The sequence below is a fragment of the Xenopus laevis genome, chromosome 4S (assembly GCF_017654675.1).
Source record: "Xenopus laevis strain J_2021 chromosome 4S, Xenopus_laevis_v10.1, whole genome shotgun sequence".
Classification (NCBI taxonomy): Eukaryota; Metazoa; Chordata; class Amphibia; order Anura; family Pipidae; genus Xenopus; species Xenopus laevis.
In genome coordinates, this window is record NC_054378.1 from 85,128,027 (window position 1) to 85,155,979 (window position 27,953).

The 27,953-nt window shown below is 37.4% G+C and overlaps 1 protein-coding gene across 5 annotated transcripts; it reads left to right on the forward strand.

The window, feature by feature from the left end:
* Positions 1 to 59: 59 nt before the first annotated feature.
* kyat3.S (kynurenine aminotransferase 3 S homeolog) lies at positions 60 to 27,507 on the forward strand. Of its 5 annotated transcripts, none has more exons than XM_018261034.2 (14): positions 66 to 198; positions 7,310 to 7,410; positions 11,080 to 11,138; positions 12,485 to 12,629; positions 13,026 to 13,175; positions 13,996 to 14,082; positions 15,968 to 16,093; positions 17,954 to 18,074; positions 18,765 to 18,841; positions 20,466 to 20,555; positions 24,518 to 24,704; positions 25,556 to 25,629; positions 26,464 to 26,550; positions 27,126 to 27,507. In XM_018261034.2, exons 3-14 carry the CDS (start codon positions 11,083 to 11,085, stop codon positions 27,177 to 27,179), a joined length of 1,254 nt encoding a protein of 417 aa, XP_018116523.1. In that variant the 5' UTR covers positions 66 to 198; positions 7,310 to 7,410; positions 11,080 to 11,082; the 3' UTR covers positions 27,180 to 27,507. The 5 variants fall into 5 exon arrangements, with proteins under 5 accessions (XP_018116522.1, XP_018116523.1, XP_018116520.1 ...); XM_018261030.2 differs by having other exon boundaries at positions 77 to 214; XM_041561533.1 differs by lacking the exon at positions 66 to 198 and adding an exon at positions 1,341 to 1,545.
* The last annotated feature ends 446 nt before the right edge of the window (positions 27,508 to 27,953 follow it).

The following is a 27,953-nucleotide window of genomic DNA, read 5'->3' on the forward strand; positions in this document are numbered from 1 at the left end:
GGCTTGTCCCCTTTTCACATAAAGTACTAAATCCAGCTGCCTCTCTCTTGTTAAGCGCCATTACTCTGGAATTCTGGGATTTGTAGTTCTTAAGTAGCCCTGGCACAAATCCTAACCTTAGTACCGGCAGCGGCTTGCCCTTGGAATTATTTCCTGTTATAGAAAGTACAGAAGGGACTGCAACCTGCTCCGAGCCACGTAAGAAACGTAATGAGTAAGTAACAAGGTTATCCCGCCGGGTGCATGCAGTGTCCTCCGCACTTACTATGTATAGGGGCTCCTCACTCCTCTAGTGCCACACACCCCGCAGTTACTGTAACCCGCTCTCAGCGGCTGCCATTAGCGTATTTCGAGGCTGCCCAGTGATGTAAAGCTGAAGGAAATGGGTAGCTGGCTACACAGATTTACACTGGACAGATCTGTAGGGCACGTGTGTGAGAAACAGTGGTCTCTGATTCCTGCAATAAATACAACAACTTCATTAAAGGAAACGTTATTGTAATTGCCGGCAGTTCGCCTTTATTGCTAAACATAGACACTTTCTTCGTCCTTCTAGTTAGATTTTATATTCCCCTCGGACCCTAACTCCTGCAGCCCCTCCCCCTTATCCACCAATCAACTGCTCGAACGGAAACGTTTGTGTGGTGGGCGGGGAGAACAGACGTAAAGACGTCTTAAAGGGGTTGATTACAATAAGTATGATTGAGACAATCCTGAGAATATTTTTTAATTGGTTTTCATTTTTTATTATTTATTTTTAAATTAGCTGTGCTCCAGTTTGCCATTTAGCTAGAGCCCAAATTACCCTACCAACCATGCATTAATTTGAGTGAGACACTGGAATTAAGAAAAATGAGTAATAAAAAGTAGTAGTATAACTTGTAGCCTTACAGAGAATTTTTTTAGATGGGGGTCAGTGACCCCCATTCAAAAGATGGAAAGAGCCAGAACAAGGTAAATAATTAAAAAAGAGAAAACATGAAGGCCAATTGAAAAGTTGCTTAGAATTAGCCATTCCATAACATACTATAGTTTAGCTAATCACTTAAGGAAATGGACAAAGTTGGAAAAGGCAGCAAAAATAAAAGGAGGAGGGAAACAAGGAAGTTGAAAGACATGAAAGCAACAGAATGAGAGAGGGTAGCTAGCAGGTCCGGATTTGCAATCTGTGGGTTCAGGCAAATGCCGATGGGCCACTTGCTTTAAAATGTAAATGGACTGCTCACCTAAAACTGCAAATTAGGTCTGTAATGAATATGTAAATGAGCCAATCACTTTAGAAATGTAAATGAGCTTTTGCATGTGGCAGCCTAGTCTCTTCAAGTATGCCACACTTTGGCCCTGTGACACACAAATCGTAATTAAAGTCCTCTTATCTGCATGGTCTAGCTGGGGGCACACAGGAAAATGTAGAATATAGTGTATGTATACTATAGGTTCACTAATCCATTTGATAGTATAGTTGTGATAAAAACTAGGGTGAGATATTTGTTGCAAGGGCCAGTTCCAGCATATAGGGTGTATAATATTGCTGGGGATTATATGGTAAGTGACTCTTATAATATCTATTGATAAACACTAGTTCTAGTTAACCTTGGGGTTGGAATTATATATCATGCTTTGAATGAGTGTGAATACATGGGCTGCTTTGATATTTTTGCCAGGGCTGGATTTTCCTCCCAGTCCAGCCCTGTTAGCTAGTGTTATGTTGGTAGTAATACACTGACTCTTACCTCCCAACATTTCACTAATTGGAAGGTTTCTGTCCAGAGTTTTGGCACAATCGGGCAGACCCACCAAGATTGGACGTAGGTTTCATTGTCCGCGCAACTTCTGAAACATGCACATATTTTTGTACCAGAGTTGTGTACCATCTTATTACTCATTTATATGATGTTTCCTTAATGCTGATGTTTGGCGAGATATAACTGACTGCGTGCCAAATCAGGTGACAGGAGAGGTCCTTTTCCCATAATTTCGTGTCAGAGGGGTTATTTGAAGGAATTTCAGTTATTTGGGAGTAGAGTTAGGAAATTGCCTTGGATGTAAATTTCGAACCCTCACACCTTTATTCAAATGGGGAGCCTTATGATGTCGGCCGAAGTGTTCCTTGTCGATTATAGTAGTGCACTACTTGATAATACAGGAACAGTTCAGAGACTGGGATATTGTAGGCTTCTTGAAGGTGGGTCTGTGATATTATACCTCTGGGGGTTAGTAAATCCCCTATATTTTGAAAATCATGAGATGACCACCACACAAAGGACTGAGAAGATAGTCCAGGGATAAAGACCGGATTGCCTATTATAGGTTGTAGGTTGCTGTGCAGGTCATTTTGTAAAAGCTTATTTTTTATTGCTCGCCATAGTTTGAGATGGAATGTATTTATTGGATTTTGTATCCGTTACGTTTTTTAAATTCTGGTTAGTTAGCCATAGTAGAGCAGATTGGTGCTATCGTGGCATTTTCAAATTCTACCCATGGTATTGTGTTTGGGGGTGTATTCAATTGTATTAGCTGATTACTCTAGCTGCTTTGTAGTACCCTGCAAAGTAAGGGACTTTAAGGCCTCCTTGGCTGTAAATTCGAAATAGAAGGAACTTGTTGATGCAATGCCATTTTCCGTTCCATAAAAATTGAAGGGTTGCTCTTTGTAATTGACCGTTATCTTTGCATTTTACGGCAATGGGCAGGTTGCGGAATAAGTATACGATTTTTGGTAAAATCAACATGCGGACTGAGGCTATGTGTCCTAACCAGGAGAGCAGTAGCTGGTTCCATTCAGCTAGTTTAGTCTGTATTAGGGCGAAATTAACTTTGTAAAGAGTTGTATAGGATTTTGTTATTTTAACACCCAAATATGTCAAGGTATCTTGCTTCCGCTTGAGGGGGAAGTTAAGTTGTAGTAGTTTGATTTGGGAAGTATATGCCAATTGTTAGAGCTTCTGTTTTGATGATAATGACCTTCAGCCCCCATATCTGTTGAAATTTGCTCAGCAGTTAAAATAAATTTGGTAGGCTTGTTAGAGGGTTCGTAATAGTCATGCAGAAGTCATCTGCAAATAAACTTAGCTTGTATGATCTGGTGCCTTTCATATATCCAGTGATGTTACTTTTATTTTGTATCATCCATGCAAGAGGTTCTATCACTAGAGCAAATAGGAGATGGGGATAAGGGCAACCTTGTTGGGTATTTCTAAAAAAATTAATGGTAGGAGAAGTTATGTTAAACATTTTTATGGATGCTGTGGGATTCTTGTATAAGACGCATAAGACTTCTATGAATGAGCCTGAAATATTGTATCTGGGAAGTATGTTGAATATGTTGATTGTCTAACAGTAAAAGTGGGGATTTTGTTGCATCTTGTATAACGTTAATTAATTTTTAAATTGAACTTTGGATAAATCTTTATTTGGTTTTGGGAGGAGGGATACATTGGCTTGAAGCATTTCCGGAGGTATTGGGTGGCCTGCTAGCATATCATTGAATAGTACTGTTAAGTGAGAGATCAAGAATTTCTTATATTAACTGGGAGGGAGTCCATCAAGGCCTGGGCTAGATTTGTTTTTCAGTGTATGAATGGCTTGTTTGACTTCTTCTTCCGATATAGGAGCATTAAGTGCTTCTCGTTCAAGTAAGATATTTTGGGGAGCTGAATTTGATCTAAATATTGATCTCTAACATGTCTGTCCCAATATGGTGTGGGAGCATATAGAGAGTCGTAAAATTTATGAAACTCTTGTTATAATCTGAGGGTTTATTAAATTGGCTGCCTGAGGGAGTTGTTATAGATGTAATAGACCGAAAGCCTTGTTCCCCCCATGTCTCATCACAGCAAACTTGTAGTATTATAGGACATGATATGATTTGTATGGCTGGCCAATGATCCTGACAAAGTTCAGGTCGGAATATCGATTGACAATTTAAGAAAATATATTCTGATCAGGTAGTCTGCTCAAAGCTCTACTTCTTTCTCCTCAAAGAGGTGCCTACTGCTCACTGTCTCTGCTCCAGTGGAAATGAATCAGGAGAGCTCAGAGAAATGAAATAAAACTAAATGGCGGGAGAAAGGTATCTAACTAAGGTTACTAAGAGAATTATCATTGATGTATGCTACCAACCACTCGGTATAAGTGAGTGGAAGAAGCCTCACCACTAGGTAAAGTTGATATCATGGGTTCATGACTTCATTTACTGACTGGTGTAATGGGGTTGGCAAATCAGAAAAAAGCAAATCATTGTGTAGTTCTGGTAAATTACAACTTCTTTATATCTGGAAGTTCCGTGACCTACTAGGAAACATTTTCTTTTTGATGTGATAATAAATAATAATACAGAAGTTATTTCTAGCACTAGTCTAGGTGAGTTTATAGGCAGAAGTGGTCATATTATGGTCTTGTTGGAGATAGAGCTGTAAAAAGTAATAACTTAGACACTATACAGGTTTCCTTTTAAATAGACTCAATGCTAATAATGTAACTATTGATGTTTGGTTGACTTGGGGAAGCTCACAAGAGACATGTAAAGTTAAAAAAGCCCCAGCACTGGATGGTATTTACCCCAGGATTCTAAAAGCCATCAGCTCTGTGATTGCGAAACTATGTTTCTCTCCAGGATCCTTTGATGTTTGGCATGGTGCAAAGAGAATTTATAATGATGTACTGTTCAATTTCAAAAATGGGTCCTGTTCTCAGCCAGAAAACTACAAGCTTGTAAGTCTGACATTAGTGGCTTTTAGAAGGGGTTATAACCGTTAAACACTGGACTACATTATAAATCACAGTACTATGAGTTTGTGCCAGGATGATTTTATGTGCAATAGATCTTGCCAGTCGAATTGCCTTCTATAAGGAGGTAAACAGGGATCAAGTTCTGGGATGGCAGTGGATGTGTTCTACTTAGATTTGGTAAATCATTTGATACAGTAAAACACACAAATAGTTTCTGATTAAATTATTATTATTAATCATACCTTAAGTCTACTAGAAAATCATGTAAACAATTAATAAACCCAATAAGATGGTTTTGCGTCCAATAAAGATAAGGTTAGATCAAGTACAAGGTACTGTTTTATTATTACAAGAAAAAGGATATAATTCTTTTTTTTAAAAAAAATTGGATTATTTGATTATAATGGAGTCTATGGGAGAATGGCATTCTGTAATTCTGACCTTTCTGGATAAGGGGTTTCCAGATAATGAATCCCATTCCTGTATGATGCTGTGCCAGGGTGGGTTTGGGACGTTTTTTGTAAACCTGCATATTAGTATTGTCTTTCATGAAAAAAGCATTAATATGGGAATAATAATATAATTTTGCCTCTTTATAGGTGCCTGGGCAGGGCCCAAGTTGAGTATGAAGTGGAATTTTGGGCCCCACTCCTTAAAGCTTCATCATACCGAAAGAAGAAACTTTGTAAACACAATCAATTAATTGTTCTGCATCATTTCTGAAATAATCAAGTTTATGTTTACTATTTCTCTCTCTGCATCTGTTTATTTTCATTCTGTTTTCATGCTGCAGTTGGGTGTCAGATAGTCATTGACAATTAGATACAATATATCTTATAGGGGGGGAGCTTCCTTTCCTAGCAGATGAATTAGAGCTCACTCTAATAACTGATTTTTGCGCAAATCAAAAAACTGCTTTTTGCACAAATACTGCATGTAGAGAGAGGTGATTTTAATAGAGTGAGCTCTAATACATCTTCTAGGCAAAATGAGTCCCCCCTATAAAATATATTGGATCTAACTGTCAATGATTATCTGACACCAAATTCCTGCATGAAGAGAGAATGTGGAGAAAAAGATGCTGAAAGAGGAAAATAAACTTGATTTCAGAAACGATGCATAATTTTTAATTGATTGTATTTAGAAAGTTTCTTATTTCAGTATGCTGAAGCTTATATTAAATTCATTTTCGTGATAGTTGCCCTTTAAAAAGGATCTTAATGTGTTACAGAGAGTGCAGGGCAACTGGTAAAAGGAATAGTGGAATTACATTTTTCTGAAAGGCTCTCAAGGTTGGGGCATTCAAGGCGCTCAAAGGGGACATGATTACAACTATATCATGAGTACATTAAATGGATTTTTTTCTGTTTTCAACCCATATTTACTGTAATTTTTTCTCTTGTTTTTGATGAAAACCAACAGCCTATTACAGTGGCTACACATGGGACATGTTAGTACACTCTCCGTACAAGGGGCCACACATGGTGTGGCTGCCTTTCTGCTGTTCCAGTTGTTCATGCAGAGAGGTCAAATGATCAGAACAGCAGGAAGATAATTTTTCATCTGCCAATGCATCATGTTGGCCATTGCATCCCTGTTTAACTGCCATTACCCTTAGGCCTCTTACAAGTGGATATTTCACATTCAGCATCTATGAAATGCTGAATGTGTCAAAACACGTGCATTTTTGCATTCCTTTTTATATATTTAAATATATATTGAACTCGCATCAGTATGTTACATTTAAAACAATGAAATAATGTGTGACTGTACTCTTAAAGGGGTGGTTCACCTTTAAGTTAACTTTTAGAATGTTCTAGAATGGCTAATTCTAAGCAATTGGTCTTCATTATTTATTTTTTATATTTTTTTAATTATTTGCCTTCTTCTGACTCTTTCAAGTTTTAAAATGGGGGTCACTGACCCCATCTAAAAACAAAATCTCTGTAAAACTACAAATCTATTCTTATTGCTACTTTTTATTACTCCTCTTTCTATTCAGGTCCTCTTCTATTCTTATTCCAGCCTCTTATTAAAATCAATGCAAGGTTGCTAGGGTAATTTGGACACTGGCAACAGGATTGTTGAAATTGCAAACTGGGGAGCTGCTGAACAAAAAGCTAAATAACCCAAAAACCACATATAATAAAAAATGAAAACCAGTTGCAAATTGTCTCAGAATATCACTCTCTACATCATACTTACAGTTATTTCAAAGGTGAACAACCCCTTTAAGGCAGTGGCAGACGTGGAGATTTGTCACGACTATTTTGACGACAAATCTTCCGTAAATACCTCTCCATTTGAAATAATTGAAATCGATGGTGCTATGACCAACATATCGCTAAGTTGTCTGAAGTTTCCTCCACAGGCTACAACTGGGAAAAATAAAATGATATTATTATTATGTGTGTCTCAAAAGCACAAAACAACACCCATAAGTAAATGGCACAGATGCAAACACACAAATGGTTGTCTTTTATTGTTTGTATATAAATTGGTAGTTTGGTTTTGATCATTGCTTTACAGAGAGCATAACGTTCATGTATCTATTTTTTTTTTAACACCTGTTCTGCAGGTTTGTTGGTTGCGTTTCGTAGTATATGCTGCCTTGGGAGTCGTACGCACACGCAGAAGTCTGTAAATGCTGCTTCTTGCTTCAGGTTGTCATCCTCAGCAGTATGTATTCCTACATGTAACAAATTAGATTTTGGCACTGACAGTATTTCTAAATTACATTGGGATGTTATTGTTGGACTTGCAGATCCACAATGAAAATAACAATGATGATTGTTTTGAATCCCTGCTCCAGAATGATTGCTGGAATACATTTTAAATTGATTTATTTTTATTAGCATTCTGATTTTTAAAAATATCTGTTGTTAAAGAAAATAAAACTGCTTACATGACAGCAATTATTTGGTTTATCTATGCATACTCACAAATGCCATTCAGCAGCCAAAAATGCTAGGTTCTCAGCAGGTCCAGACTGAGAATCAAAGTGGGCCCTGGCATTTCAGTACACAAAGGCCCAATAACTAGTGACTGTGTATGGCATTGTGCAGCAGGCAACAGCCAGGGCTTTATATATCACACAGAATTAAAGGAAAGGGGGGATATTAACAGCTCCTATGCACTTCACCAGAAACCAATACCAGCCCACACAACGTAATATAACAATCCACAGTTTATAATATGTGTAACCACAATAACAAATAAATTGAAAATCGTAACAATGGAACTGTATGGGCAGAATCCAGATGAGTACTATTCCATCAATGGAGAGGCACTCGTAAGTGTTTTATTATGCAGGCCAGAAACAATGTTCACTCCATGTGCTGTTGCCCTTAAATTGTATTAGCTGCAATTCCAGGTGAACTTTTGACTACGTTTATTTGTTTTTATTACCACAGTATATCCCAAACCAATGATGCCAGAAAATATGTAAGAAAACTGTAAGAAAATATGTTCCATGGACCTATTTTTGGAAACATGGAAATGTGGTCTAATACAAATATACATAGTATTTATTTTTATACTGGGGTTAGCACTAAAACAAACCATTGCCTTAATTAAGACCACAATTAAAAATGCAAAACAGATGTGCTTATCTCTTCACATCTCTGTTTATGCATTGGATATTAATATATAAAAATATTTCATGTTTTCCTACAGGAATGAATGCATTTTTTACAATTTGTTTGCTCAGCAAATTCATAATTTCTAAAGGTCAAGCCATATTTATTTTTGAAAAATTGAAAGGGGAAATAAACACTATATAATGTGAGATAGTAGCAAATGACTGGATAGGATGAGCCTTTGCATAGCTACAGTAAGTGGCATTTTCTATAGGTTTGAAAATAAAAGCCTCTATAATAATGCTGTTACTTTATAGATTAAAACCTCATGATTTATTTATTTATTTTAGGTAAATAGAGATGAGCAGATAACTACAATTTGGTAAAGGTACAATGGATATTGATGTGACCATGTGATTAATTTGACTTAGGGGCAGATTCACTAAGGGTCGAATTTCGAAGTAAAAAATACTTCGAAATTCGACCCTCGAATTGAAATCCTTCGACTTCGAATATCGAAGTCGAAGGATTTAGCGCAAATCCTGCGATCGAACGATCGAAGGATTTTTCGTTCGATCGAACGATTAAATCCTTCGAATCGAACGATTCGAAGGATTTTAATCCAACGATCGAAGGAAAATCCTTCGATCAAAAAAAGTTAGCCAAGCCTATGGGGACCTTCCCCATAGGCTAACATTGACTTCGGTAGCTTTTAGCTGCCGAAGTAGGGGGTCGAAGTTTTTTTTAAAGGGAAAGTACTTCGACTATCGAATGGTCGAATAGTCGAACGATTTTTAGTTCGAATCGTTCGAGTCGAAGTCGAAGGTCGTAGTCGAAGGTCGAAGTAGCCCATTCGATGGTCGAAGTACCCCAAAAATACTTCGAAATTCGAAGTATTTTTCATTCGAATCCTTCACTCGAGCTTAGTGAATCGGCCCCTTAGAGTTAGACTGAGTGGCTGTCTTCATTTGAGTACTAACTGTGGGTGGGGCTTATGTGGGGGAGTTATGACTGGCAGATGTAGCTTGCCTATCAGAGCAGACCTGATAATACCTGCTGCTGTTGACATGATAGAGAGAAGAGAGATCGATATTTAAAATGTATATAAATGTATAAAATGTATCCTACATTTACACACCAGTGAAAGCTTTCATAAACAGCCTGCTTAGAGGGATACTGCCATGGGAAAAAAATTTTTTTCAAAATGCATGAGTTAATAGTGCTGCTCCAGCAGTAATCTGCACTGAAATCCGTTTCTCAAAAGAGCAGAGAAACAGATTTTTTTATAATTTATTTTGAAATCTGACATGGGGCTAGACATATTTTCAGTTTCCCAGCTGCCCCCAGTCGTGTTACTTGTGCTCTGATAAACTTTAGTCATTCTTTACTGCTGTACTGCAAGTTGGAGTGAGATTCCCCCCCCCCAGCAGTTTAACAACAGAACAATGGGAAGGTAACCAGATAGCAGCTGCCTAACACGAGATAACAGCTGCCGGGTAGATCTAAGAACAGCACTCAAAAGTCCCACTGCGACACATTCAGTTGCATTGAGTAGAAGAAACAACAGCCCGCCAGAATGCAGTTCCATCCTAAAGTGCTGGCTCTTTCTGAAAGCACATGACCAGACAAAATGACCTGAGATGGCTGCCTACACACCAATATTACAATTAAATAAAATACACTTGCTGGTTCAGGAATGACATTTTATATTATCTATATTTTGTCGAGTGAATTATTTGCAGTGTAAACAGTGTGATTTAGAAATAAAAAATACATCATAAAAATCATGACAGAATCCCTTTAATATTTAACGTTAATTTAAGATCAATTTTGCACACTGTCTTTAGACTCCAAAATAATTTTTCTTGTCAGCGCAATCAGTGTCTGCTGTGGCATTCCATAGCATGCATATACATCTAGCTTAACTTAATTACATGGAAGGTAAACAAGGAATAATGTAACCAATATTATAAAAAAAAAATAAGGATACTACAGGTCACAAGGCTGAATGCTTTTATGAAGGTCATGGGTGACTATAAGTAGATTTTTAAAATAGAGAGTAAATTCAACATATACAGATCATGTGACATCGCTAATGGTTAATAATAAGGTAGTTGCCTGACAAACGATTAAAATCAGAAACAACAGAACACTCTCACCACCAAGGTTCTTATGCTGGAATGCAGTGTTTTTCTTTCTCCAAATGTAAAGCTCTTCATTTAAGCCAAAATGTTCTATTTTTGTATGATTTCACCATTATATGATAATCCTAAGTATTCACTTACTTTGGCCGCACAAAGATATGTTATTGGAAAATTCTTAATCAATAAATACATCAACGATAATGTTGTTTGTTTCATTTGTTTAACTCTGTTTTCTTCACATGATGATTTAGGGCACATTCATATAACATATAAAAATATAGAACAAGCACCACTGTGTATGTCACAGCAATTCTTTATACAAGCAACATGCACTGGACATGTTTTTGCTCTTTACACACTGCTCTTCTAGTAGTAAATGACCCCCTCATATTTTTCTACTATCTCTACTATAATATTTTTAATCCTTTTCGACAGTGCTTCTCATGCTGACCTTATGTCATTTTAAGATTTTACTATTCTGACAAAATAATAATATTGTAGTTCGGAAATGGTACATTACAGTCATATAATGTTAGAGTATACAGCGTATATGTGCATCAATGTTTATTTTCCTAAATACAGAATTTGTAATAAATGCTTAATTGATCTCTCTACTTTACCTTCAGGCAATGTCGTCAAAGCACAAAAATGCTAAACGAATCCAAGGAATTGATAGCAATGTCTGGTAAGTGATAGCCAATGTAAATGAAGAATAAATTAGTTTAAGCAGGCACTTTACAGGGCTTTAATTTAGGTTAATAGAGTTGTCAAGATTGTAATACTGTTTATTTGCTCAGAATGGAGTGTTGACCAACATTAAAGGGGTTGCTCACCTTCAAACACTTTTTGCAGTTCAGTTGGTTTCAGGTTTTTGATCAGAAATAAAGACTTTTTGCAACTAGTTCTATTTATGACTGGTTTTCTAATATTAAAGTGTAGCTTCAAATAGTTTCTAGGAGGTCCCCCATAGGCTAAAACAGTTATTCGGCAGGTTTTAGATGGCGAATGGACGAAGACATATTTTTAAAGTGAAAATCGAAATATAAAAATTTATCATGTACGGTCAATTTTTTTTTCAAATTCGAATTGAATTTGGACAATTCCCTAGTCGAAGTACACAAAAATAGCTTGATATTCGAATTTTTCAAATTCGAATATTCACCTTGACCTTTGATAAATCTGCCCCTAACTGTTCTAAATTGATACATTTGTTATTATTAGTCCTGCTGAGCAGAATCCTTGAGTTTCATTAAAGGCAGCTGTTAGAATTGATACAATAGTTGTTAATATTCCACAGCTACTGCCAAGAAATGTATCAACTAATTGTATCAACTAAATGTAGCAAATTGTAACTGTTCAGAATGTTCCTGGATCACTAAGCTGCCAAACTGAGACATGGACTTTAAACTTCAGTTTCGGGAAAACAGTAAAAAAATAAAAGATGGAAAGTAATTTGTTTATGATGAACAATCTGAAAACAACTCAACTGAAAAAGTGTTTGGAAGGTGAACAACCCCTTTAAATAACAACCCCTTTAAATAATTAGCATAATAGTAAAGACTGCATTAATTCAGATATATACAGTAACAACCTTATGCGCTCTATTTAGTAGCATGTCGCAACAAAATAAGAGACTTGAAAAAGTCCTTCAAGGGGACGAAAAGACTAATATGCACCATGTATACTTGCTTCATATTGACCACTGCACGGAACAAAACCTGTGACCACTTCTCTTTCTGCCACATTGGAGCTGGGGGAAAAATATCCTAATTCTAGATAGCTGTTTTTCAGGGATTCTAAAAATTCCTTAATGGGGAGACTTTTTATAGAATTTAACAATAATTTTTATGGGTAATGGTATGCAAAAGAAAAAAAAAAAACCAGGATTGAGTTATATTATAACTAAGGGTTAATTTTCATCTGCTTTAATAATTTCAGGACACTGAAAGCAGTAATTGGTTGCATTCATGCACCCTAAAATAAGATGTATTGCTTATTATATTTAGTGACATTTGTATTCATTTCTTTCAGGGTTCAATTTACAGCACTAGCTGCAGACCCTGCTGTTGTAAACCTTGGTCAAGGTTTTCCAGATATATCTCCTCCTTCCTATGTAAAAGAAGGCCTAGCTCAAGCAGCAGCCATTGACAGGTTGAATCAGTATACTCGGGGCTTTGTAAGTAAAGATTAACAATATTTAAGAACATTGTAAGCAGAAATATAGACTCATTTTTAATGGCACGGATCCTCTTTAGAAACATGGTACACCAGGGGTTTCTCTATCTGTAGAAAAAATACCTGCTACCTAGTGAGCTGCCGGATGGCTTAAAATGGTAACTTTGTGGCCCAAATGTGTGTGTTTTCATTTACTACATTGGCAACTGGAGTGATGACATTTGTTCATGCATGCAACAAGAAAGAAGAACATCCAAACGTCTTGCACTGGCTGGGTTTGAACTCCGTACCCCATTGATGCAAGGCAAGGTGCTATCCCCTATTGTTAAAGTTTTAAAACGTTTTAGCGGTGGTGTCCTTTTTTAATTTAGCAGATTGGTTTTCCTTGTAACTACAGGGTCATCCACCGCTTGTAGAAGCTTTGTCTCTGGTTTATGGAAAAGTGTGTGGGCGCAAGATAAACCCAAACAATGAAATCCTTGTGACGGTGGGTGCTTATGGATCCCTTTTTAGTGCTTTCCAAGGACTAATTGAAGAAGGAGATGAGGTAAGTTGTATAACTACCTGCTAGTTCTTTGGGGAACATCAGCCAAAACAAATTTCATAAAGAAAGTAATTAGCATTCTAGCCAACTCGGCAGTATACATTAATTAAGCACTTTGAATGATTTTAAGGTAATTTGGAATTTCAGATGAAAGCAATATTTGTTTTTCTTTCTACAAATCTTGAAACAATGTTGCCTGGGCCCTTCTTTCAGTGTAGAAAAGAACACAAGATAGACAGCTACTGCTGTCAATAGCAATTACATTTACAGATAATTGTAAAACTGTAATTATTGTGCATTGTATTAGCTTAACATGATATTTCATTTCATGATGCAAAAACCCTGGGTAGAATCCCTTTTGCTAATAAAAATTACCCTCATTCTGAATATGTATCAATATCTACATCATACAGCTCATTCTAACATGAACTTTTTGTTTGAACTATTTGCTTTACTTCAAAAGAGAAAATATAAAATGGTAACATTACTGTAGGGGGTGATTTATCAAGCTTTGAATTTGAATGTTTGTATTAATTTTTCTTTTGCACAAAACCCAACAATTTCGAATTATATTTTCAAAAACTGGAATGTCTGGTATTTATTAAGCAAATAAACCGTTGGAAACTCAAGAAATCGACATCTAAAAGCTGGAGAGGTCATAAAACCAGCTGCAAGTAGAACAATGAATGCAACAATCTCATTGGTTGCCATGCCAAATTTGCCCAGTGTTGATAAATGACCCCCAGTGACTTTTTGTCTGTAGACTTACAGTTTTTCTATAGTAAAGTTGTTCCTGTTGTTTAATTATTGCAATTTTTACTAGGTGATTATAATTGAACCATTTTATGACTGCTATGACCCCATGGTTAAAATGGCTGGAGCCACGCCAGTTAGCATCCCACTGAGATGTGTAAGTACATGGTAGGAATTGTGTTCATCTCGCTAAGAATTGATTAGATTACATTCATAATATCAAGTGTTCACAGTTTTTAACCTTGTGTTTACCGTGGTTATCTCTCAGACATGACTTGTTTTCAACACAACAAGTAGGCTGACTTTAAGCCATTATGACAAAAGTCCACAATAAGAAAAAACACCCATTGACTTTAATGCATTATGACAAATGTCCACCATAAGAAAAAACACTCATTGTCTTTAATGCATTAGGACAAAAAAAGTCGCCATAAGAAAAAAACACCCATTGACTTTAATGCATTATGACAAATGTCCACCATAAGAAAAAACACTCATTGACTTAAATGCATTTGGAGTGAGAAAAATTGTTGCATGTGTAATTATTATTTTGCGTAAAAACGCCTATTGACTTAAATGCATTTGCAAATTTTTTGCTGTTTCACAAATTTTTCCACAGTTTTGCAAATTTTCCAGCGAAACAGGATGGATTCGCTCATCACTAACTAGTATAACTAAATTTAGTTAAGGTGAGCCACACTTGGGTTTAGAATAGGCTTTCATATAAGCTATATTTTCATTTTAGCAGAAAGTAGGGCAGTAACCTTTTCATAAATGTACAGGTTGTGACAAGTCCGTAGCATCTAATCTGGGGAACAATTAATTTTGTTCTGCTATAACTGTATCTAACTAAACTTGTTATTGTTATCTATACCTATTTCTTACAAAAACACTTTCAAATTTTCATGCAGTTGGCACCGATTTTCACTTACGGGTTAATTAAATCGAAACCAGAACAAATTTTATCCAAAATACTTTTTGTGTGAGCAATATAAGCTTTGCGCTTCACAGTCCACCAAACTTCACACCAATCATATGAGAAATTTTGGATGATTCCCATAAAGAGTTAACGGGTACAGTACAGGTTGCACTTTAACTCATTTCTGACCAATTCTGCAAAAGCATGCCCTTGTTAATTATTATTGAATCATGCAAATTTTCAAGCATTACTTTGCAGAGCTGCTTTAGGCACGCACTCCAGAGACTCCACGGACACGGTGTAAGATCAAAAACCCACAATCTTTATTCCACAAATATTACCTTACGTGTTTCGTGGGTTTCCACACGTAGTCATACGATACGCGTAAGGTGTTATTTGTGGAATAAAGATTACGGGTTTTTGATCTTACACCGTGTCTGTGTAGTCTCTGGAGTGTGTGCCTAAAGCAGCTCTGCAAATTAACGTTTTCTCCCCAAGCTATGGTTCGGGCACAGCACCCGGGCCATCAATGGAGAACGGTGAGTGCACCTGACTTGAAAGAATATATCTAAGTTAGTGATGGGTTAGGGGCAGTGGCACCCGAACCACATCCAACACTTGGTGAGCGCGTGTGTAAAAAAGAAAACATAAAAGTTTAAGCGCCCAAGAGGTTAATTGTACAATTAAGCTAGCAGCACCTGTCTTAAGTTTGGCATCTGTATTCATTGAAATTTTCAAGCATGCCTGTTTTTTTATACAACTGTTTGGGACTATCGTATTTTAAATGCATATCAATAAAGTGACACTTTTGATTTAACACATCATCTCTTTGTGATACAAATCTTAGAAGTACTAAGAAGGTCCCTTTTGTCCTAAGAAAGACAGCTGCAAACAAATATCTGATCTTTACGTTTATTGTAGTAGTTGTGTGTTGAAAAGATACAACAATAAGTGCATAAGGGAACATATTTTATTCTACCTCCTTTCATAGCATATTATTCTACCTCTATGAAGCAGTAAAACATGCATGATCAGTGGCCTTGATCCTTATTTAATCAGCTTGCTGTTTTTAGGATGGGCCACTAACAACTATTAACAACAACAATTAATCTGACATTTACAGAAATCCAGTGGCAATGGCGTTATGTCTAGTGCCGACTGGACCTTGGATCCAGATGAGCTGGCTAGTAAATTTAGTCCCAGGACTAAGGCGATTATATTAAATACTCCAAATAACCCTATGGGCAAGGTAGGACTTCTTTCAGTTATTTTGTTTCTTATGTTTTTGTTTTACTTGTCTTATGCCATGCTGCATTCCCCATTGGCTACAACGTGGTTACGAGTGAGATTTACTGGGTGCATTGCAGGCAGCACATTCTGAGTACTGGCAGTAGGCACACATGTCATAAGTAGACAATTCACACTGTGTGCTTGACTTTCAAACCCAAGTTATATTCCCTGAAAAGGAGACTCAATGACAGTTTGTAGAAAGGTGATTTTTATTGTTTAGAGGAACAGTTCAGTGTAAAAATAAAAACTAGATAGGTTGTGCAAAATAAAAAATGTTTCTAATATAGTTAGTATAAAGGCTGCTTTTCAGCTCTTTAACTCTGAGTTAGTCAGCGACTTGGAGGGACCACATGGGACATAACTGTTTAGTGAGTTTGCAATTGATCCTCAGCATTCAGTTCAGATTCAAAAGCAACAGTTATGACTGATGTGGCCTTCCCTTAAGTCGCTGATTGGTTACTACCTGGTAACCAATCAGTGGAAACCAAGAGAGCTGCAAAGCAGGAAGGTGTGTTCTGGCTATTATGTTACACATCCAGTCACTCCAGCCTTTATACATTACATTTTTGCCTAACTTACTATATTAGATTTTTTTTATTTTGCACAGGCTATTATCTATTTACCCAGTTTTATTTTTATACTGAACAATTCTTTTTAACAAAACAAAAGCGACAGCATACAGTTCTGCAAGCTGCATGGTCTGATGAGTGCCCTTTTGCAGTCCTACATATTCAGTCAGGAATGACAAAACAGAGTATCTGTATGTATTGAGAGATAATTGACAGCTACACTTTATAAATGGCCATATTCCCAGCTCTATAACATTCAAGGTGCAGAAGTGGAAGGTCTAGCAGGACACCTCATGGGGACATGGGGAGCCTTCAGGGCCAGGCCACCCTATTTGTGTGTCTATGAACCCCCAAAATATTGGAAGTCTTGTATAACAGGAGCTATTTGTTTTCATGCTTCTTTTGCTGCATGCAAGCTGTAGTTCAGGTTAACCACAGTCTGATAACCTATTACAGGTGCTGGTATAGCAGGAGCTACCTCCCTTTTTTTTGTCAGGTTATCTGTCACACTGAGATTTTTTTTTTCATGGGTTACTGTTTAATTCCCTTGCCTCTCATTTTTCATCCTGTAAAATGCATTTCCCTTTCACTGTATTTGTTGGCTTCCATCTAAATGATAGCTTATTAGTTCGGCAATTGTATTTGCCGCTGTAGTAGCATCTGACTTTGATGCAGTGGTAAGCTCAAATCAATACTTATAGCAAAACCAATGTTAAAATTGTAAGGGCTCTTATTTTCCTTTCTGCCTCATGCAACAGCTGGTTGCTGTGATGTAGATATCGCCTATCCAGAGCTAATTACATCAGTCGGGCCACTCACATGACCTTGCTACCCATGTGGCCTTAGCGTAAAGGAAAAGTAATACTAAAAAGGGGAATTAATATGGTTACCCCATACTTGCAAAAACTGTGTTTTTGCTTCAAAAGCTCAAATATATTTTATAAAATAGGTTTCTCTGCAGCTGAATAAACTGACATACAGGGCTCTGTAACATTATAAGTCCCATTTTGCTTAGCAGATAAGTTAACTAGTTTAAATAAGGGGTTATGTCATCCATGGCTTGTAGCACACATATAGGATGAAAAACTAGAACATGCTGCCTAGAAATTCCATTTATAAAACGTATCCACAAGGTGTCTCAGTGAGGAAAATGAGAGGCTATCTCAAAATATATGTACCATTAGCATTGTGGGAGTAACATAATATGTGTGGTTTACTGTAAACAACAATTCCATTTGTGTCTCTTCTAGGTATATACTAAAGAAGAACTGCAAGTAATTGCTGATCTCTGTATAAAACATGACACGCTATGCATCAGTGATGAGGTCTATGAATGGCTTGTATACGCTGGAAATAAGCATGTGAAAATAGGTACTGGTTTCCAGTATAGCAATATTGGGGGCTTTTTCAGCACTAACTTAAGTTTGTGTTTTGCACCATCTAAATGCTACTCACAGATGTATATTCCTCTATACTTGCAACTTGTATCAAACTGCCCTTTTTTATCTGCTTTGCAAGGTTAAAAGTAAAGTGCCATTGAATTCAAGAGAGCCTTGGAAATAACCCCTGCCTTGTGGATGTGAATCTTTTGTGCCTTGTACCTATACACATATACATCTGGTTTGCACCAAATAAATGACATAATAACACCATTTACAATTCCACCAGGAAGTGAGGCAATCTATACCGACAATAACATGAACGCAACTGTGTACGTCGGAAGTAATGTCAGCAGCTTTTATCGGCCTGTGTTGGCAGCCTTAACTTCCAGCTGGCTGGTCAAAGCAGTTAAAAAAGTCTACTTATCTACACACAATATTGTAAATTCCTGAACCTATTTGCCTGATTGAGGCTCACGTAGCCTTACTACCTCTAGTACTGTAAAGCAATGATAGGAGGAAAAGGGTGACTGAAACAGTATCATGGCACAATGGCTAATAAATGACTGCCTGTGTTTCATCTTCCAAACAGTGTATGTTGTTCATGAAACATAATGCTATGTAGAACTTTAAAAATCATAAAATGTCCCCCACACTAATGTGTGTCTCATGTATGCTTTAGCTACTCTGCCTGGTATGTGGGAAAGGACCATCACAATTGGCAGTGCAGGGAAGGCGTTTAGTGTAACAGGATGGAAGGTAAGAAAGTACTACCTTGACATCTGAAAGTAACTCCATATATACCTAAGTTTAAACCGCTTTCTAGAAAAAAAAGATATATTAAAACTGTTTTTATTCTGGCACATTGTACTATTATTATTAACATGTATTTTTAGAGCGTCAACATATTGTGCAGTATTGTATTGGTTTTATAGTACAGTCAGCTGCATTAGCTATATTGTAATACTGTACAAAAATAACCTAACTTCAGTGCCAGCACAATAAAGTGAAAAGCACGCTTTTAGTTTCCCATTTTGGCTTTTCACTGTGCATGCACACTCAGATCAGACCACGGAGAATTGAAAACAAGGATACATCAAGATTATTTTAATATTCAGGTATTTAAAAATAATGATTTGTTTCAGTGGTTGTGATGGGACCAGAATCTCTAGCAAAGGGTCACGAAGAAGAAGCGAGAACCTTTTACCAATTTATTTTCAAACCAGAGTACGAATTTCTCTTTTAAAGGGGTTGTTCACCTTTAAATTAGTTGTTTTATGTAGAGAGAGATATTCTGAGACACTTTGCAACTGGTATTCATTTTTGTATTATCTGTGGTTTTTGAGTTATTCAGCAACTCTCCAGTTTGCAATTTCAGTAATCTGGTTGCTAGGGTCCAAATTACCTTGGCAACCTTGCGTTAATTTGAAAAAGCGACTGGAATATGAATAGGAGAGGGTCTGAATAGAATGGTGAGTAAAAAAAAGTCACAATAACAATAAATTTGTACAGAGAGAGCATTTGTTTTTTAGATGGTGTCAGTGACCCCCATTTGAAAACTAGAAAGAGTCAGCTGAAAAAGACAAACCATTTAGAAACTGTAAAAATGAAAAAGTGAAGGCCAGCTGAAAAGGTGCTTAGAATTAGCCATTTTAAAACACAGCAATAGGGGAATGTAAACACTTTTGCTATTGTTAGTGACCAAGATTTCCATTGAATCCTGTATGATTGATTTGAGACCTCAACAACTTCCTCGCCAAAGTTGGAAACAAATGGCTTTTGCAAACATGCGTAGTGTATGTAATAAAATTTCACAATTGCAAAGTGGTTTTTCCTGCAAAATATTTAACGAAACTCCAGAGCAGGTGTTAACGCTAACGTTTGCTTAGCAATAACGAGCAATGTAATATTTACCAGCCAATGATTTTACAATGCAAGCAGCTCTAGACTTTCACAAAAACACAATTTTAAACAATGCTTGCGATTTTAAATACATTCCCTCATAAAAGTTAATCTAAAGGTGAACCACCACTTTAAAGGAATGACATGCCCCAGCCAAGAGCCAAGATGTCAGCCCACAAGGAGATCATATCTTCAGCTGTGGCATCATTTAACTTAGGGCTATTCCACACGGGGAGATAGCCTTGTGTTTGCGGTCGCGGCGACAAAGCGCCGCGCCAGTCGCCGCGACCGGCTCAGGCGACAGTTTTGTATGGGCGCCTATGTAAAAACGCCTGTGCTAACCACACGAGGCGATGCGCTTTTCAACAGTCGCCTGAAAATGCCTCGCCAGGCTATGGGTCAGTAATTTTAGGAGTGATTTGAATACAGACAGTGAGTCAATGAAACCCTGGATGTTTCATGCCTTTCCTTTTGCTTTCAGCTTGGTTGGTCCATTGGTCCAGCACATCTTATTCGACATTTGCAGACAGTGCAGCAGAATTGTGTGTACACCTGTCCGACTCCATTGCAAGTAGGTAAAAGAAAAGAAAACCTAAAACATGTATACATTTTACATTGTGGGGTGGTGGAGAAACACAAGCAAGGTTATCAGCAGACAGATGATTCTGAGGGCCCTTACAGACAAGCGTTTCTTGCTCCGTTCCCCTGTGGTCAGCAGATCCAATAACATTTCTTCATGTGGCAAAAGTAAGTGTAATTATAATTTGAAGGTGAAATCAGAGGCTGGTGTTTTTAGTCAATCAGGTGTGAGTGAGACCCTGTTTTATTTAAAGAATGGGGATCCAGCAAAGCCTGATCTCACACACAACATATTTGTGGATGTGTATCGTGGCTCAAACAAAAATGGTGTCTCAGAAAAAGAGATGTTGTTGCCCATACAGCTGGAAAAGGTTACAGGACTATCTCTATTAAAGAGTTTGGACTTCACCGATCAACAGTCAGACAGAGTATGTATGCATGGAGGAAATTCAAGATTGTTGTTACCCTACCCAGAAGTTGACAACCATCAAAGATAACTCCAACTGTATAGTGTCTAAGCGGTTACAAAGGAACCCAGGGTAACTTTTAAGCAACCGAAGGTCTGGTTCACATTGTAAATGTTGATGTTCGTCAGTCCATCATCAGGAAAACAATGAACAGCAATAGTTTTTATGGCAGGGTAGCAAAGAGAAAGCCACTGCTCTTCCCAAAAAGATTGCATTTTATTGATATATTACATTTGGAGAAAGAAAAACACTGCATTACAGAGTAAAAACTATATCCCACCTGTGAAACATGGTGGTGGGGTGTTCTGGTTTGGGCCTGTTTTGCTGCATCTGGACCTGAACGGCTTGCCATCATTGATTGAAGAAAGAATTGTGAACTATACCAAAAATTTTGTCTGTCCGTGAACTGAATCTCAAGAGCAGCAAGACAACAGTCCTAAACACACAAGTCGTTCTACCAATGAATGGTTAAAGAAGAATAAAGTGAATGTTGTGGAATGGCCAAGTCAAATTCATGACATTAACCCTTTAAGTGCCACCCCACGTAGAATCTACGTTCTGTGGGGATGGCACTTGAAATGCCACAGAACGTAGATTCCATTGCGAATAGCGTATTCGCTAATTGCACTGCGCAATACCTTTTGTATGTTATTTTGGTGATTATATGATATATGGGTGATATGGTGCTGGGAATTTGAAGCTTTGAGGCAATTTTTAGATATTTCACCAAAACCGTCAATTTTGGGAAGGCCTTGCGACTCAGTAGTTTGGAGCCTTGCATGGTGATATGGTGCTGGGAATTTGAAGCTTTGAGGCAATTTTTAGATATTTCACCAAAACCGACAATTTTGGGAAGGCCTTGCGACTCAGTAGTTTGGAGCAGAAAGGCATGGGTACCCATTTTAGATTCGGTAGAATGTGTACTTTCCAAAAATATATGGTTTTGGGGGGTAAACATATATTTCTGTGTTTTTACCCCACAAAAAATGCAGTCAATGTGTTGAATTTTCATTAGCTGAAGTTACCCACAGGACTATTTGTATGCACTAACTTCATTTGGGGGCCTCTAAATGCCAGATACTTTGGTAAACCTATGAACAATGGCCACCAAACTGTTTGGAGGAACCCTGACAATCATATTTAGGGTGCTTTTTCTTGATACGTAATGATACGTGGGTGATATGGTGCTAGGAAGTTGAAGCTTTGAGGCAATTTTCAGATATTTCACCAAAACCGACAAATTTGGGAAGGTCTTGCGACTCAGTAGTTTGGAGCAGAAAGGCATGGGTACCCATTTTAGATTCGGTAGAATGTGTCCTTTCCAAAAATATATGGTTTTGGGGGGTAAACATATATTTCAGTGTTTTTACCCCACAAAAAATGCAGTCAATGTGTTGAATTTTCATTAGCTGAAGTTACCCACAGGACTATTTGTATGCACTAACTTCATTTGGGGGCCTCTAAATGCCAGATACGTTGGTAAACCTATGAACAATGGCCACCAAACTGTTTGGAGGAACCCTGACAATCATATTTAGGGTGCTTTTTCTTGATACGTAATGATACATGGGTGATATGGTGCTAGGAAGTTGAAGCTTTGATGCAATTTTCAGATATTTCACCAAAACCGACAATTTTGGGAAGGCCTTGCGACTCAGTAGTTTGGAGCAAAAAGGCATGGGTACCCATTTTAGATTCGGTAGAATGTGTCCTTTCCAAAAATATATGGTTTTGGGGTGTAAACGTATATTTCTGTGTTTTTACCCCACAAAAAATGCAGTCAATGTGTTTATTTTTTATTAGCTGAAGTTACCCACAGGACTATTGTATGCGCTAACTTCATTTTGGGGCCTCTAAATGCCAGATACTTTGGTAAACCTATGAACAATGGCCACCAAACTGTTTGGAGGAACCCTGGCAATCATATTTAGGGTGCTTTTTCTTGGTACATAATGATACATGGGTGATATGGTGCTGGGAAGTTGAAGCTTTTAGGAAATTTTCAGATATTTCACCAAAACTGACAATTTTGGGAAAGCCTTACGACTCAGTAGTTTGGAGCAGAAAGGCATGGGTACCCATTTTAGATTCGGTAGAATGTTTACTTTCTAAAAATATATGGTTTTGGGGGGTAAACGTATATTTCTGTGTTTTTACCCCACAAAAAATGCAGTCAATGTGTTGATTTTTCATTAGCTCAAGTTACTCACAGGACTATTTGTATGCGCTAACTTCATTTTGGGGCCTCTAAATGCCAGATACTTTGGTAAACCTATGAACAATGGCTATCAAAACTGTTTGGAGGAACCCTGGCAATCATATTTAGGGTGCTTTTTCTTGGTATGTAATGATACATGGGTGATATGGTGCTGGGAAGTTGAAGCTTTTAGGAAATTTTCAGATATTTCACCAAAACTGACAATTTTGGGAAAGCCTTGCGACTCAGTAGTTTGGAGCAGAAAGGCATGGGTACTCATTTTAGATTCGGTAGAATGTGTACTTTCCAAAAATATATGGTTTTGGGGGGTAAACGTATATTTCGGTGTTTTTACCCCACAAAAAATGCAGTCAGTGTGTTGATTTTTCAGTAGCTGAAGTAAAGTCCTGGACAATTTGGATGTGCTAACTTCATATTGGGGTCTCTAAATGCCAGGTACTTTGGTAATCCTATGCACAATGGGGATCAAACTGTTCAGTGGACCCCTGGCAATCGTATTCAGGGTGCTTTTTCTTGGTATCTAATATAGTGTGTGATATGCGGAGCAGCAAAATAAAACCTTTGAAGTGATTTTTCAAAATTTTGATACATTTTGATAAAAAACGCTACGTTCAGACAAGCTTTGATGTTTGGTAGTTAGGAGTAGAGAGACACAGTTACCCATTTTGGAATCGGCAGAATGTGTACTTTCCAAAAATATATGGTCTTCTGGTGTAAACATACTGTTTCAGGATTTTGTGGCCTTGGAATCAAAAGTATGCCGTTTTCTGCCTTCTGCTTTCAAAATTCGGTAATATACTGCCGGTAGTTTTTGCTGTACAGATGTCCTAAATCTGCCTAAAACTATACATATTTGGTATTGGCATGTTCAAGAGACATGAGGCTTTCCAAATCAGTTGGATTTTCATGCGTAAAATGAAATATTTTTCAGGTATAAGTTCATATATTGTGAAAAATAGGAATTTTTCATTTTTTTTTTGTATTTAGCACTATAAATCTTTTTGCAGAGGTGGAAATACAAGAAAACTCAGGCAGATTTAGAAAGCTCAGTTTCTCCCGAAAAAAACAATGTATAGTTTTCCTAGCTGAACTATAGGTTTCCCCTCAGAAAATGCCCCTAAAGTGAGAGAGCACAGAATGTTTCAAAAACGTCTGGCATTTCGCGTAACCAAATTGGTCAATTCTGCTGGCACTTAAAGGGTTAATCCAATTGAAATGTTCCAACTATGGGGGAGGAATGTATATATTTATGTTTTATGTTCTATACAGGAAGCCTTGGCTCATGCCCTTTTTAAGGACTTTAAAAGGATGGATGAGCCAGATTGTTATTTCAACTCACTTCCCCGGGAGCTGGAAGCTAAGAGAGATCGGATGGCTAACTTGCTTCAGGAAGCCGGAATAAAGCCAATCATTCCAGAAGGAGGCTATTTTATGGTTGCCGATATTTCAGTGTTGGGTAACGTGACTATTTATTTACACAATCATAACAATTAGCAACTGTAGGGCTAATAGGGTTTAGGGTCTAGGTCACACACAGCAGAGCTGAAGCTGAGGTCAGTATTTGGGCTGAGGCTGTGTGTGACTGCACACAGGCTGATCATATCCGAATCAATGGAGCAGGGGCACTGGGCAGATCTGCTTCTCACAGCCTGCAAAAATACACAGCCTCACAACAACCAGAGCCAAGAGCCTGCCTAACACTTTGGGCTGAGTTCTCAAAATGTGAGTTTAGAGCTTAATAGATAAAAATTCACCCATGTTCTATTCATTCCTATTGGATTTTTAGAACTTTCATCCATTGATAAATACAATTCTAAAAATCCCATAGGAATGACTAGGACATGAAGTGAGTTTTTATTTATTAAGCTTTAAACTCACATTTTGAGAAATCAGACAAAGTGTTAGGCCCACAGGCTGTTGGCTCTGGCTGTTGTCAGCCTGCGTATTTTGATAAATCTGCCCCAAAACTTCAGCAGAAAGAGACAAAAAAACACAGTTCCAGACTAACTGCTACAGTTCTTGCTTTTTTTTTTTGAGTGTTATTTCATTGTCTGTTGGGAATTAAAACACATTCTCATTAGGCATTTGTAATTCTACTGTAGTAGCAGTGATCGAGCAGTATTAGGAGAGAAACATGTGACATAAATAAGCATGCTTATGGTTAATTCTTAGATTAGCGGTATAGAAATTGCATCATGTGATTCAGGGCTATGCAATTAATAATACATAATAATAATACATCCAGCTGTGTGTGTGTCTCTCTCCTGGGTTCTGTACTACTGATGTGCTGCTTTTTGTGTTTATTAGATGTGGATCTTTCTGATATGAAGGAAGATGAACCTTACGATTACAAGTTTGTGAAATGGATGATTAAAATGAAGGTATTTTTTTTTTTTTATTTTTGGTGGGGTAGTATTTTGGTAATTGTGTTTTTCTGTAATGCATGTCAATAGCAGGGTACAGTCACTTGAAAGCATTTCATTAAAACAATAAAAACAAAGATTTCAATGTTTGATATGAGTTCACTGATGGCCCCTAGCCTTTGCATCAACCATTTCAAGGTACCACTCCTCAAGCCGGCCTCTTCCTCAAACCTATCTTCTACAAAATTCTTAATATTCTAAATTCTCTGACCCCCTTGCAAGGAAAGTGAGTCTTATCTTGGGCACTAGAACAGAACCATACATCTAATGTTAGGTGGGCGCTAGTGTCTCCATATTTCCCAACATGCATAATTCATTGTTGATTTTAGCAGGGAATAACTCCATCAACACCAATAGGCATCTGCCACAATCCACAGGCTGTTTTCCCCATTATGAGTTATTTTAACTTGGGTTAATGCAGACTTTTTGAACTATGAGGCGCGATCCCTTTTGGAGAATACATGGAAAGAGGCATTATAGTTTCCTCGTCACAATTTTCTTTGTCCAGGCTTGCTATTTATTTAATACTTTTCTTTGATGGGGGTCAGCACATGGCAAGGCCTTGTAGAGCCCAGCGGGCTTAGGTGATTACTTTTAGTAATGATATTAGTAATGATATAAAATATAGATTGAGAAAACATATTGGAAATGTCCTGAGACTATGGCTATTGTACATATTGTTCTGTCTACAAGTAGTAAACAAATACAATTCTGTATATGGTGCAGATTTGCATTGCTGATTCTTCAGCCTGTAACACATTTCATAATTTTTATTATTTACACTTTTTATAGAAACTGGCAGCCATTCCAATAACAGCATTTTGTGGACCAGAAACTACAAAGCTATTTGAGAAGTACATACGGTTTTGTTTTATTAAGGTAAGAACAGTTTCTCCCTCAACTGGCTGCGGCCTAGAACCACCGCCTTTTGTTTTGGGAGGAGCCTTCTGCTACTCGGTTGCCGCCAAGTCTTAAAGTGAGAGGACCAGGCAGAGAGTTCCGGGCAAGCAAGGGAACCAAACATTGGCAGGAGGAATGGGGGGAACAAGGAGCTTGGTCATGGAACAGGCCGGGTCAACACTAATTGGGCAGAGGCAGTACCAAATCAGGAGATAAGAGTGTAGTTGAGGTCACAAGCCGGGTCAAACACACAAGAAGCGCAGTACAGAATCGTGATCCAAGAGAGTAGTCAAATAACCGGCAAAGGTCAGGACAGGCAGCAAGCTAGACAAGGTCAGGGTTAAATCATACTTAGAATTGCACCCAGGAACTATTGGAAATACACCTACAGCAATTTTTGTAGGTTTTAATACAGATTACAGACACTATATTTCCCTTATAATTTTACTCCACTGGCAGAAAAACTATAATTATTTAAGTCAAATGCTGTGATAATATATTTAAGTCATATGCTGTGATTGCCTTCCTAACTGTTGAAACTTTTACATTTATAGCAAGATAGCACACTGGATGCCGCAGAGGTGATCTTGAAAAACTGGAAGAAGTGAAAATAAAATAAATTCTCATTAGCCGAGCATTACACTGAGAGGCACATGTTAAAAAGAACCTCCTCAATATGGGATGTTCTCAGTATGGGATGCGCCTTAATATATGATGCCCCTTTAAATAATCAAACTTCCTACATTTCTAACAGATGGAGACTGTTACTAAAGAAAATGTGATGTTCCTATACTTCTGTTACTAGTTATGAGCAAATAAAACCAGTGCTCGTTAACAAATAAGTCCCATATTGTTGAATGGGTAACATTTTCTTTTTTTTTTTTACAAAACAATGATGAATATGTTTTTAGAATAAATTATTTAACAATTTCAAAAGTTTGTGACGATTGTTACCTGAATATTTAAACCAACAAAACGAAGGTATATATTGATATGAAGCCTAACATATATGTGGTTCTACAGATATAAAGTGATACAGGTATGCGTTCCGTTATCTGGAAACCCGTTATGCAGAAAGTTCCGAATTACAGAAGGGCCGTCTCCCATAGACTGCATTATAATCAAATAATCCAAATCTAGAAAAAATAATTCCTTTTTCTCTGTAATAATAAAACAGTAATTTATACTTGATCCAAACAAAGATATAATTAATCCTTATTGGAAGCAAAACCAGCTTATTGGGTTAATTTAACTGGTGCTGATTTAAGTTTAAATGCTCCAGTTGGTTTACCATCCCTTAAACTCACTTAAGCTCCCCATAGACGCGACGATTCTTATTGCCGAACGACCGATTTTAGGGAAGCCCGACCAATTATCGTGTG